The sequence below is a fragment of the Rhinolophus sinicus genome, chromosome 9 (assembly GCF_057876585.1).
Source record: "Rhinolophus sinicus isolate RSI-liver-muscle chromosome 9, RSI-T2T, whole genome shotgun sequence".
NCBI classification, from domain to species: Eukaryota; Metazoa; Chordata; class Mammalia; order Chiroptera; family Rhinolophidae; genus Rhinolophus; species Rhinolophus sinicus.
In genome coordinates this window covers 19,215,787-19,228,804 of record NC_142509.1, presented here as the reverse complement: position 1 = coordinate 19,228,804, position 13,018 = coordinate 19,215,787, and the positions used below count along the sequence as shown (strand labels likewise).

Below are 13,018 nucleotides of genomic sequence, written 5' to 3'. Positions count from 1 at the left end.
GTTAAAATGTGTTGAAAATAACTTCTCCCATTTTGTGCCTTCTTTTTTCCATTTTTGAATGTCTTACGAGGCAAAAATTTAAGTCAAATGTATAGCTCTTCTTCTTTTTGTGTCTTTTTTTATTATTATTATGTGTTTTAATTATGCTATTTTGCCTAGAAGATAAGAAAAATCTTTCGGTATTTTCCTTTTCAATTTCTTCTGTAACCATAACTTTGGAAGTTGCCACTGGACTTCCACTTCTGACAATAGGTCAACTAGATTTCCTAAACTACCTCCTAGTACAAAGCTCCTAGGAATGCCGAGTAAAATATAACAAACATTTTTTTTTTAGATTCATAGAGGAGCTCTTAAGAAAGGAAAATCTCCAGAGGCTGAAAACAAAGAAAGAACTGAAATCAAAAGAGCTAAGCTGACACTGACACTGACGATGCCCTGACAGCATTTACCAAGCTTGGTTTTGAAAGCCTTAGGTTTAAGTGGCCAGGTGAGAACAGGAGTTCATGCATGGTAAAGAGAGAAACCTCCATGTAGAACTTGGATTCTTGAAAGGTTATAACCTCAGTGAAAGGGTAAACTAGGAAAAAATTTGCCCACCAGCAAGGAGAAACAACAGCAAAAAAAAAAAAAAAAAAACTTCAACCAGGGTTCCAGTATGTATGGGTTTTTAATTTTCCTTGTATGATCAAGAAAACCCCATGGGAAGAAATGAACATAAACTCATCCAAAAAGTATTACATACCGACTTGGCAGGAGTATCAGCAAATTCTCTCTGGAGGGATGCACCCTAACCAAGGTTTTGTAGGATTCCCATAAATAAATGCCTGCTCAGTATGAGCCCCCAATCCAAAATTAGAAAACATGGAAGAATCAAACCATCTTGAGCAGGACACAGAGTTAGTACCCTCAAACTTCAGAAAATTGAAGTATTAGATAACGAAATATAAAATAAGTATTTAAAGGAATGAATGGGACTGAAAGCATTAACACAATTCTATCAAAAAAGATCAATCAGATTTGAAAACTGAAACTTCTAGAAGTGAAAAAATATACTTACTGAAATGTAAAACTCAGTAAAGGTTAAAATATCAGATTAAACAAATCTAAAGGGAAAAAAATACAGTAATCTGGAAGAGAAAACTGAAGAAATTACCCAGAAAGCACAAAAATGGAAAGTGTGAAAGAGAAACAAAGTGACATGGAAGATAGAATGATGGTTAAAATACATCTCATTGGAGTTCCGGAAGAAAAGAAAAGCGATATTTGAAGAGAAAATGCTGAGAATCTTTACAATTGTTGAAAGAAACAGCAGGAATCATCAGATTCAGGAATCACAGTGAATCTCAAAAGAAATAATGCAAAAATCTACATAATGTCACATCATAATGAAATTTCAGAATATGGAAGACAAGGAGATTTTGAAAGCCTCCTGAGAGTAAAGATTGCCTGTACTTATAAAAGAAGACAATTATACTGACAACAGACTTCTCATAGCAACAATGTAACCCAAAGGTAGAGGAGTAAAATTCTCAAAGTGCTAAGGAAAATGTCAAAACCAAGGGCAAAACAAAAACATTATTTTTCTTAAAGACTGAAAGATGTACCTATAGAAAAAAGAACTGCTAAAGAGCAAGAAGGAGTTGTTAGCAAGGATGTTGACAGGCACATGAGAAAATCTAAAGCATTGGCTTTGGGGGTTCTTTTTTCAAAATTTTTTTGATTACAGCTGGCATACAATATTATATTAGTTTCAGGTGTACAACATAGTAATTATACATTTATATAACTTACCCGATAAATCTAGTGCCCATCTGATACCATATAAGTGTGATCAAAAGATACGGTGAATGTTTAAATTTAAAAAATGTATTACAGTAAAAGACACATTGTCATTAGTCCCCCTCGCTTTGAACACACTTATCCCATCATTCTGGCCAATTTCTGAAGCGGTTGTGGAAGTCCTCTTTCATGAGTGCTTTTACTTCATCCTCCATCATGACAATGCTCCGCGTCACACATCGCTTCTGCAATTTCTGTCAAATAAAAACATTACGGTGTGTCCTCATCCACCTTATTCACTGGATCTGGCACCGTGCGACTTCTAGCTCTTCCCCAAAGTAAAAATGACCATGAAAGGTAAACGTTTTGAATTGAATCAAGACATCAAGGAGCCACGACAGCGCAACCAAAGACACTCACAAAAGAGGACTTCCAGAACTGCTTCAGAAAGTGGCAAGAACAATGGGATAAGTTTGTTTAAAGAGGGTGGGGGTATTCTGAGAGGGATTAATGGCAATGTGTCTTTTACCGTAATAAATTTTTAAATTAACGTTCACCGTATTTTGTGATCACACCTTGTACATAGTTATTACAATATTATTGACTGTACTCCTTAAGCATTGGCTTTTTTGATTTGAATGAATTAGCATTGGCTGATTATTATTAATATCACAAGTAAAAGAGGACAGAACTGAAATATTGGACTGCAGTTTGGAGTTAAATCTGGCTTTAAATTGTACAGAAGGGTGGTCTATTGGTTTTCTTTAGACTTGAAGTTGTATCCATGTTAAAAACATTTTTACATAAATTTTATTGGGGAACAGTGTGTTTCTCCAGGGCCCATCAGCTCCAAGTCATTGGACTTCAATCTAGTTGTGGAGGGCGCAGCTCAGCTCCAAGTCCAGCTGCTGTTTTCAGTCTTTAGTTGCGGGGTACACTTGAACTGGCAACCTTGTTGTTGAGAGTTCACGCTCTAACCAAGTGAGCCATCTGGCTGCCCCATGTTAAAAATTTTTAGGGTAATTATTAAAAGTATAAAAGTAGAATATCCTAACTAGTAAAGAAAATGATTTAAGAAGAAATTTTAATTACCATCAAACTGTGAGCATTTTTTCACATTATTTAAATGTTCTTCAAAAATATAATTTTAGTGCATACTTAATACTATGTTGTTTTGATGCACTGGACCGTGACTTTATGTTCTTTCTTAAGTGCTTCTCCACCTGCCAGCTGTACCATTCTGTTCAGCCTGAGTGCACACTACCTCTTACAGCAGGAGCCCCATGAAATGGGTTGTGAAACATCTTCCAGGACATTTTTGCATTTTAAAGGTCTATACTAATTCATCTCAATTTAGATGAATGAAATTGGTTCCAGTTGTGTGCACACATTTGTTGCCAGGGACCCACCTTTGCTTTGATTGATGTCACAGGGCTCTCTTCCTTCTGCCCGGCAGAGATGTTCTCTATAGCCTTGAAGAGGGACAGCATGTACGCACTGTGCTGCCGTGCTGGATGTGCCGTGATAGCAGTGAGACCAAGGTCGTGTGTTCCATCCCTGTCCCCTCCAGCAGCTGTGCATTGAGCAAAACATGCTCACTGGTCACACACATCTCCTCTGGCCTTGGATGCCCCAGAGATGTGTGTGCCCCCGGATGATTGGGGTGAGCAGCTTAGCAGAAACCCACCAGAGGACACATCTGGTGGCTGCAGCAGGTCACAGTTGTCCTATCTCTGCCAAGACGGCTCAGGCTTCATGCACTCAGGTGAGCCATTCCCTCACCCACCTGTATTTCCTTGGCAGATCTTTGTCCAGAGGTGCCTGGCGGGGAAGAATCTGTCTCACGTGAAAGGCGGCTGTGTCCTTTGTGGGTACCTGAAGCTGCTGCCCATGTTCGTCATAGTGATGCCCGGAATGATCAGCCGCATCCTGTACCCGGGTAAATTCTTGATTCTGATGTGTTCACCCCACGCAGTGGGGTTCTCAGGTTGCCCACCGCGTACCGGTGTTGAGGTACCCGAGATTGCTGCCATCGGTCTGGATTAGAGTTACAGCTGAACAGACGCCTGGCAGAGATCTTGGAGGTAGATAGCAAGAGAGAAATTCCAGAGAGAGAAGTTTGGGCAGGGAAGAGCCGACTGGTGCTCCCTGCGACCAGGCCTGGTCTCTGTCACAGCGTGGAGGCACTGTCCCCAGGAAGGCTGAGATCTTCAGGTGGGGCTTGTTGGAGGGGGAGTTCAGTAGAACCCCAAAGTAGGTCTGACTCTGAGGCCCACATTCTTTCCATTAAATGCTATGAGAACACTCCTTTATCCCTTAATGAGCTATCATAATTCTGTGGATGTATCTCATCCCCATTTCAGCCTAGTTTTATTAGCTGTACTGTCTCTCGGGGTACCAGTTTGTTTATTCATTCAACCTTTACGGAGCACATACTCTGATAGGTATAGCCACTGCGCCAATCTGGCAACTTCCATGAGAGTCTTCTGCTGCAGTGCTGTGCAGGCCAAACAGAGTGTAAACACTTCTTACTGCTCAGTAACATACACAGAAGACATCACGAACCCTAATTTATCCTTCAGTCGGCCCCTGAGGCATGCCTCTTTTCTTAATCCTAGTTCCTTTCCAGTTTTAACAGAAAGGAGTGATGTTTCAACATCCCTACCTTCGGTCTTTGGTTGTCAGGCAGCGCTCTTTTGGGCCTCATGGGTGGTGCCTCCTCATTGAATAGAAAATAGGCCCCTGTGCTTTCCAGGACGCCAGAGTCCCCTGGGCTTCACAGCCCTGCCTCCCCACCCACACTCCACACCATGGACTGCCCCATTCACTGAGGAAGAAGATTGGGCAGAATTGCATGTATTATGGATTCTAAAAGCCACTAAGGGAAGGGGAGGGAGAGCGGGGAATAGCTCCTCCCTCCAGCTGGAATGGGCCTCAGGAACCCAAATTCCCTCCAGCCTCTGACTAAGAGGTGAATAGAGTTCATGGAATGCACTGGGGAGAGCCCTTGGAGTGGAGAAGGGCCTGGAACCACTCATCCCTAGTCCTCATAGATCCATTTACACGTGCCAAATATCTAAAGCCAAAAAGCCATTTATCATGAAAGCTTGGCACCTGCCCACGTTCCTGGAAGAATATGATTTCCTAGTAACCTAAGTGCTTCTGGCCCTAGATTCTGGGTCTCTCCCCTGGCCAGAGCTGGGGACCAGACACTGCGAAGGTGTGAGTCTCCAAATCTGGTTTTCTGTGTAAGCCTCTTTTGTTTGAAAATGATGTGCATTCTTGTCTCCTATTTCTTCTGAGCTGATGTCATCCTCAGGCCATCTGGTGGCGAGATTGTCACCAGCAGCACCAGGCCTCCGTGCCACCAGCTCAACAGTCCCCACAGGGTATTTCCTTTCCCAGTAGTTCCCACAGAAATCTCAGATGAGTCCTAGTGAACTCACTTGAGTAATAGGGCCAGTCATTGTGACCAAAGAGAAGGAATATCCAGAATGGCCAAGTCTGGCTCTTGGGCCCCTCCCAAGCCATGCCTGTCACCCAGTGCAGAGGGAAAGGAGAGTGGGCAGATGAAAACAGACGTTCACTGTAGCCACCCCCTTGAGTTATTATATTCTTTCTCTGGATGTTTGGCGACCACTTCTTAAGCTTAGATAACTGTCCCCATTAAAATAATTTGTTTCACACATAAACCTAGGCGATATCCTGCCTCCTTCTAGTCTATGGTGATTTATTGTTTTGTGTTTGTTTTTGTTTTGTTTTCATATGGTAACTTTATATCCTTTATTTAAGCTCTTGAAGGGCATATCACATTCACTTTCTTTACTTTGTGTGAAATTTCTTCCCAAATACTCTAAAACAACACCCCTATCAGGGCTAAGGGAATAAGATTATGAGTTGCACACACATTAGTAGGCGGATGAAGAACCCGTTTGCTTTCTTAACATGTAGCTGGGATCATTGAAAGGCTTGCTGAGGTCAGGGGACTTCTTTGGGTCAAGCCATGAATTGGTAGAAGCATTAATTCGTTTGACTCCTTGGTGCCTAACTCCTAGCTTACGCTTCCACCACAAGCTCCTGAAGAGGGTGTGTGATCATGAATTAGAGGGTCACCCGTACACCAAGAATCTAACAAGTTAAGAATCTACAACTCCTATTTGTTTCCCTTTCCCTGAGCTAGATTTTGGAGCTGTAATGTCAACATGTTGGTATGACTATATCTCTCTTTGCAGAAAAAGTGGCATGTGTTGTACCTTCTGAATGTGAAAAGCACTGTGGCATCAGAGCTGGTTGCAGCCCCATGGCCTACCCAGTGCTGGTGGTAGAGCTGCTGCCCAGTGGTAAGAAATGGGCCCTGCCATCGAAGGCTATAGAAACCCCATGATTTGTGTCCCCATTGGAGCCTGTGCCATCAGGCTGTAAGTGAGGGCTCATCTACCAGTCAGCCCATCCTTCTGGGTAGAAATGGAGGCTGTGGAGTGGAAGACATTAGTTGAGTAGAAGGCAGCTTGCTTGCCTTGAGGGAAGGAGCTGGGCCTCCTCTCTCTTCGTTCCTCACACATTCACACTCATAGGGCACATGCTGGCAGGGGCACAACTTGTGCTCGCGACTTGTGTTGTTCACTTCCCCGGCTTAGCTCATGCCTTTGCTCCTTCGTTCTGCACATGGGCACCACACTGTACTAGACATTATTCTAAGCCATGAGCACAGGGGTGAGAGAAACCTAGTCCTGCTCTCAAAGAGCTCACATCCAATGGGGTGGGCGAGGAGATGGGCAGTTTGCCAAGAGTGAAATAGCTTTAACTGCGAGATGACAGTGAGCTTATGCATTCATCTCACCTGCTTCCCGAAATCCCATGGAAATGGCCAAACGGATAGTACAACTAACAAAAGTAATTTCACATTAGCTCTGGAAATCAGTAGGCTGGAAAAGTTGAGACTTTTCTGTACAATACTATATAGGTGGAATCTGACAGGGGATTGCTAACCATCCCACAGTTCAGGAAGGAAGTTGTCTGGATTTTCCAGCTGAGCCTGTCTTAGAGCACCCAGGGCGGCGAAGGAGAGTGGGCTTAGGACCCCTGAAGGAAGGCAAAGCCACGGACACTAGTCTTTGCCTGGCCCAAGGAGCCCGCTGAATACAGTGGGGACTTGCTGCAGTGGACCTTCAGTTCAGGCCCTGGTTACCTTACCCGGCAGCACATAGAAATCTCCCGACAGAGCAAAGTCCTTGCCACATGGTGGCCTTTCAGGTAATAATAGTAGATTGGCATGTTTATAGCTAACATTTGCTGAGTGCTTGCTCTGTATTGGGAATTGTGTTAACCTATCTTCTTAATTTGTCTTCATCCTAATAACAGCCTTACGTGGTAAGTACTTGTATTCCCAGTTTACAGATGAGGACACTGAGGAACGAGGAACAGTCTCACTTGCCTGTTGTCTGAAACTTCTCTGAGCCTCTGGCTTCTCATCTGTAAATGGGGAGAGGGAAGTGGTGCCCATCTCACAGGGTGGGAGGGAGGGGCCGTGCAGGCTGATGCCTGCAGGGCTGTTCTGGCACAGAGTAACACTCAGAAGACCTTAGCTCCCATTATTGTGTAAAGACACGGCAGGAAACTAGTAAACCTCATCACAAAGTCAGGACAAATGTAGTGCATGCATCTATCTTAGATGGAATTACACTCCAAATACACTTTGGATGTTTTGTAGGAGAAAATTAAGTGTATAGAAAAGTTCCTTAGGAGACCTAAGGCATCTCCTGGCATGAACAGAGGAGGTCCAGGAAATGTCCCTTCTCTTCCAGGTATACAAGGTTTGATGCTGTCTGCACTACTGGCCTCTCTCATGTCCTCCCTGACTTCTGTTTTCAACAGTGCCAGTGCCCTGTTCACAATGGACATCTATACCCAGATGCGGCCTATGGCCACTGAAAAGGAACTCATGGTGACAGGAAGGTGAAGGATTCCTCTAATTGCATTAGTTACTGCTGTCAAATGAAACGACCACAATGGTATTACATGAAAAATTTAGGCTAGAATTCTATACATAGAATCATCCTGTTTACAGTATGGATGTATTATTTTTGCTGCCATTTTGCAGTGAAGATGTATTGCTTGTATAATCACAAAGAAAACTTTCCATTTGGGAAAAAAATTAAGTAATCATGGTGATAAAAATGAGTATAGTTTACTGTACCTCCAAAATAGTCCTTGTGAGGAAATGTACATACAGTATCTCATTCAGTCCTCATGACATCCTTTAAAGGTAAGTTTTACTGATCTTATTCTCTTTGGGAAAATGGGGGGAAAGTGGCTGAGGGAAGAGAATTGATCTACCTGAGGTCGCACAGTAAGCAGGAGAATTTGTCCATCTCAGGGCCGTGCTGTCAACCATGATGCCACAATCCCATGCTAAGCCTGGAGGGGGGGATACATACACATGTAAAACGTGGTTCCTGTCTGTGTTCCATAGGGTTTCACACTGGCTGCCCTTGCGCCACATCCAGCCTGCACACATGTAACATGGCCTACCTTGTGTCCATATGCTTCTTTTGTCTTGCTTCAAGGTGCATGTTGCCCATCTATTCTATTTGTCTAGCCCTTCTTTTGAGTTTGTCTTTACATTTTGATTAGTATTCCATAGTTTAAAATCACTGTTCTGAGCAATTTTAAGAAACAGGTACCACTTTTATTTACAGTGTTATAGAACATAGAAAAAAATGAAGACTTAAATTCGTTTTACGAAGCTCAAGATATTGATGCCAAAACGTAACAAATATAGCACAGAAAAAAAATTAAAACTAAAGAGTAATCTCACTTTTAAATACTAATGCAAAAGTTGTAAATAAAATATTAGCCACAAATTCAACAATATATTAAAAGAATGTTAAAAGAATGATATCTCTTTACCAACTGTGATTTTCCCCCCCAGAAATATAGGATGGTTTAATGTTAGAAAATGTAGTAATATAACTCAACATATTAACAGATCAAAAACGAAAAATCGTATGTCTCTCTTTACAGATGATGAAAAGGTATTTGGTAAAATGGGTACCTTTCAACATGACAAAACATATAGTACATATCATCTAAAAGCTTACATCATACTTAACGAAGAAACTAGAAAGGAACAAGGCAAGAATGTCCACCCTTACAACTATATTTATACTAATATATAAATATAAAACATATAAGTAAAATATATTTACTAAAAGTAGACCCACGGGTGAAGATAGCAGAAAAGGATTTTAAAATAACCGTGATTAATATGTACAAGAAAATAGAGGGAAAATGTACAAAAATAGATGAAAATATTGAGAATTTCACCAGACAATTAGAATTTCTAAAAGAATTGAAAAAATTTTTAGAATTGAAAAATAAATATCTGAAATTAAGAACTCAGTGGATGGGTTAACAACTGAGTGGGTATAACAGAAGACACAATTAGTGGATTAGAAATGGAACATTGACAATATCCAAAGGAAAAAAGGAAAGATACACACAGAGTACAATTAGAATCACAGAAAGAGAGGAGCAAATTGGGTAGAATCAATTTTGGAAAGATAATGGCCAAGAATTTCCCAAAACTGATGGACAATTATTCACAGATTTGAGAAATTCAACAAATTGCAAGCAGGATAAATACAAAGGAAGCCTACTGAAAAATGAAGATAAAGAGAAAATCTTTAGATTAGCCAGAGGAAAATAAAGCACATTATCTTCAAAAGAGACTGACAGCAGAATTTTCAACAGAAACTATAAAAGCCAGAAGATAATGATGTGACATCTTCAAGTGCTAAAAAAAAAAACAAAACAAAACAAAAACTACCAACCTAGAATTCATTAACCATCAAAAATATTCTCCACAAAAAAGGTGAAATAAATATATTTTTAAATAAATGCAAGTTGAAAGAATTTATTACATTATACTTCAACTATAAGAGATACCAAAGGAAGTTCCTCAGACTGAAGGAAAACAACCTATATAGAGGATGTGAACTTCAGAAAAGAATGAAGAGTACCAGAAAGGGTAAATATGTGGGAAATATAAATGAATATTGACTGTTGAAAATATCAATAAGAAAAAAATGTTTATGGGCTAGATAACATTGAAAGCAAAATATGTGACAATAATAGCAGAGAGTATGCGAAGAAACTAAATGGAACTTACTATCTGATTATAGAATTATTTGGGATGTAATAAAAGTAAAACTTCTGGCTGGTCCAGTGGCTGAGGCAATTGGAGCTCTGTGCTCCTAACACCGAAGGCTGCCAGTTCGATTCCCACATGGGCCAGTGGGCTCTCAACCACAAGGTTGCTGGTTCGACTCCTCAACTCCCACAAAGGATGGTGGGCTGTGCCCCCCTGCAACTAAGATTGAACAGGGCACCTTGAGCTGAGCTGCTGCTGAGCTCCCAGATGTTTCAGTTGTTTGGAGCGCGGCTTCTCAACCACAGGGTTGCCAGTTCGACTCCCGCAAGGGATGGTGGGCTCTACCCCCTGCAACTAACAACAGCAACTGGACCTGGAGCTGAGCTGCGCCCTCCACAACTAGGACTGAAGGACAATAACTTGACTTGGAAAAATTCCTGGAAATACACACTGTTCCCCAATAAAGTCCTATTCCCCTTCCCCAATAAAAAAGAAAAAAAATCATTTTTTTTTAAAAAAGTAAAACTTCTACCAGACTATGATATGTCAAGTATGCATGTAATCTCTAGACTAAGCAATAAAAAAAAGTTCAAGAATGTTTAACCAATTAATAGAAGGAAAATATGGAATAATAAAATATTTGATTAGCCCAAAAGAATTTAAAAGGGGATAAAAAGAACATAAAAGGTGGGTTAAAGAGAAAACAAATGCTGGGATGGCACATATACCCAAATATACAAGATGTGATCAAACAATACAATGAGCGGTTAAGTAAAAAATTTATTACAATAAAAGACACATTGTCATTAATCCCCCTCAAGATACACCGCCTCGCTTCAAACACACTTACCCCATCGTTCTTGCCACTTTCTGAAGCAGTTCTGGAAGTCCTCTTTTATGTTTTTAGTAGCACTGTCGTGGCTGCCTCAATGTCCTGAATAATTCTGACTTTGGGGAAGAGCCAGAAGTTGCACAGCGCCAGATCCAGTGAATAAGGTGAATGAGGACACACTGTAATGTTTTTATTTGACAGAAATTGCAGAAGCGATGTGTGACACGGAGTGTTGTCAGGATGGAGGAGGATTTACAGCACACTTTAAAATACAACTTAGCACAATATGATATATAGATGATGTATTACAGAATTGTACACCTGAGACTTATGTAGCCTTCCTAATAATTGTCACCCCAATAAACTTTAATTAAAAAAAAACAGCTTCTCTCAACCATAGCTCACACCTGACTGACGGCACTGAACAAGTTGAAACTTGTCACACACTGTTACTAAGGTTTGATGCGTCACTTCCCATATTGAAATTCCCTGCCTTTCCGTTGGATGGCACTCAGCAGCAGCATTCACCATATTTTGTGATCACAACAGAAAGTTTCCATGTCACATATCGCTTCTGGTAGACAGCAGTTTCTGTCAAATAAAAACATTAGTGTGTCCTATTCACCACACCTGGTTACCATGCGATTTCTGGCTCTTCCCCAAAGTCAAAATGACCATGAAAGGTAAACATTTTGTATCAATTCAGGACATCAAAGAAGCCACAACAGCACAACTAAAGACACAAAAGAGGACTTCCAGAACTGCTTCAGAAAGTGGCAAGAACGATGGGGTAAGTGTGTCTGAAGCGAGGGGGAGTATTTTGAGGAGAATTAATGGTAATGTATCTTTTACTGTAAAAAATATTTTTTATGTAAACATTCACCTTATTTTTTTATCACACCTTATATCAGTAATTTCATGAAATGTGAGTGGATTCTGAACTAAAATGTTAAGATTATCAGACTATTTTATAAAACCAATTATATACGCTTAGAAGAGACATCACTTTTTCCAGTTTTCTTGAGATCTAATTGACATATAACATGTAAGTTTAAGGTATACAACATAATGGTTTAATGTGTGTCTGTATTGTGAAATAATTGCCACAAGAAGTTTAGTTTAACACCCATCACTTCATATAGTTACTAATTTTTTCCTTGAGATGAGACCTTTTAAATCTACTCTCTTAGCAACTTTCAAATATACAATCCAGTGCTGTTAACTATGGTCAGCATGCTGTACATTACATTCCCAGGACTTATTTAACTTACAAGTTGTACCTTTTGACCACCTTCACACGTTTCTTCTACCCTCTGCCTCTGGCAACGACCAATCTGCTCTATTTCTGTGAGGTCCATTTTTTTAGATTCCACATATAAGTGTTTTTCTCTCTCTGACTTATTTCACTTAGCATAATGGCCTCAGGGTCCACCCATGTTGTCACAAATGACAGGATTTTCTTCTTTTCTTTGGCTGAACAATATACCGTTGTGTATAATACCACATTTTCTTTATCCATTCATCCGTCAATGGACATTTAGGTTATTTCCATGTCTTGACAATTGTGTATAACGCTGCAGTGGACATAGCAGTGCAGATCTCTTCAAGATAGTGATTGTTTTTGGCCCAAACTTTCAGGGGAAAAAATGCTTCATTTTAATTTTTTTAATTCAAAATTTTATCTGTTTACATTTAGAAACTTGTTTTTTGTATTATAAAGGAAGTTTAGCATTTATTTTTTAACATATTATGGTATAAGAAATTTTATGTAGCAAAAAATTACAAAACACAAGAACAGATACAGGGTACAAGACATTTTATGTACCGGTAACAAATTTATAACTATACATCATAGAAGGCCAAGAACTCTTCGTTGTCGCAAGTTCGTCGTAAGTTCAACAAAACCAATTACGTATTCAAGGTATTATTTTGCATACGGATATCGTTGTTGATTTCTAGAGTTACACTTCTAACTCATAAGCATAAATAAACGAATTAAAAACGTTTATATAGATACAGAATTAGTACCACCCATGTATAATGCTCATCCTTATTCTTCCCTCACAAATTTTGGCAAAAATGTATTATACATGCAAAATATGGTACATTCCCACCAACAGTATACAAAGGAGAGTTCCGTTTTCTCCACATCCTCACCAGCACTTGTTATCTCTTTTCTTTTTTTTTCTTTTTATTAGTTTCAGGTGTACAAAACAATGTGATAGACAATATCATTTATACCCATCACAAAGTGA

The 13,018-nt window shown here is 40.0% G+C and overlaps 1 protein-coding gene across 5 annotated transcripts in view; it reads left to right on the top strand.

Annotated features, from left to right (window-relative positions):
- LOC109433834 (sodium/glucose cotransporter 1-like) overlaps positions 1-13,018 on the top strand; it is an 87,510-nt gene that overhangs the window by 53,824 nt on the left and 20,668 nt on the right. For all 5 annotated transcript variants that reach the window (XM_074321429.2, XM_074321433.2, XM_019710356.3 and 2 more), the window contains 3 exons: positions 3,583-3,718; positions 6,012-6,119; positions 7,584-7,734. In XM_074321429.2, coding sequence (XP_074177530.2) covers positions 3,583-3,718; positions 6,012-6,119; positions 7,584-7,734 — 395 coding nt within the window. The remainder of the gene's footprint in view (positions 1-3,582; positions 3,719-6,011; positions 6,120-7,583; positions 7,735-13,018) is intronic.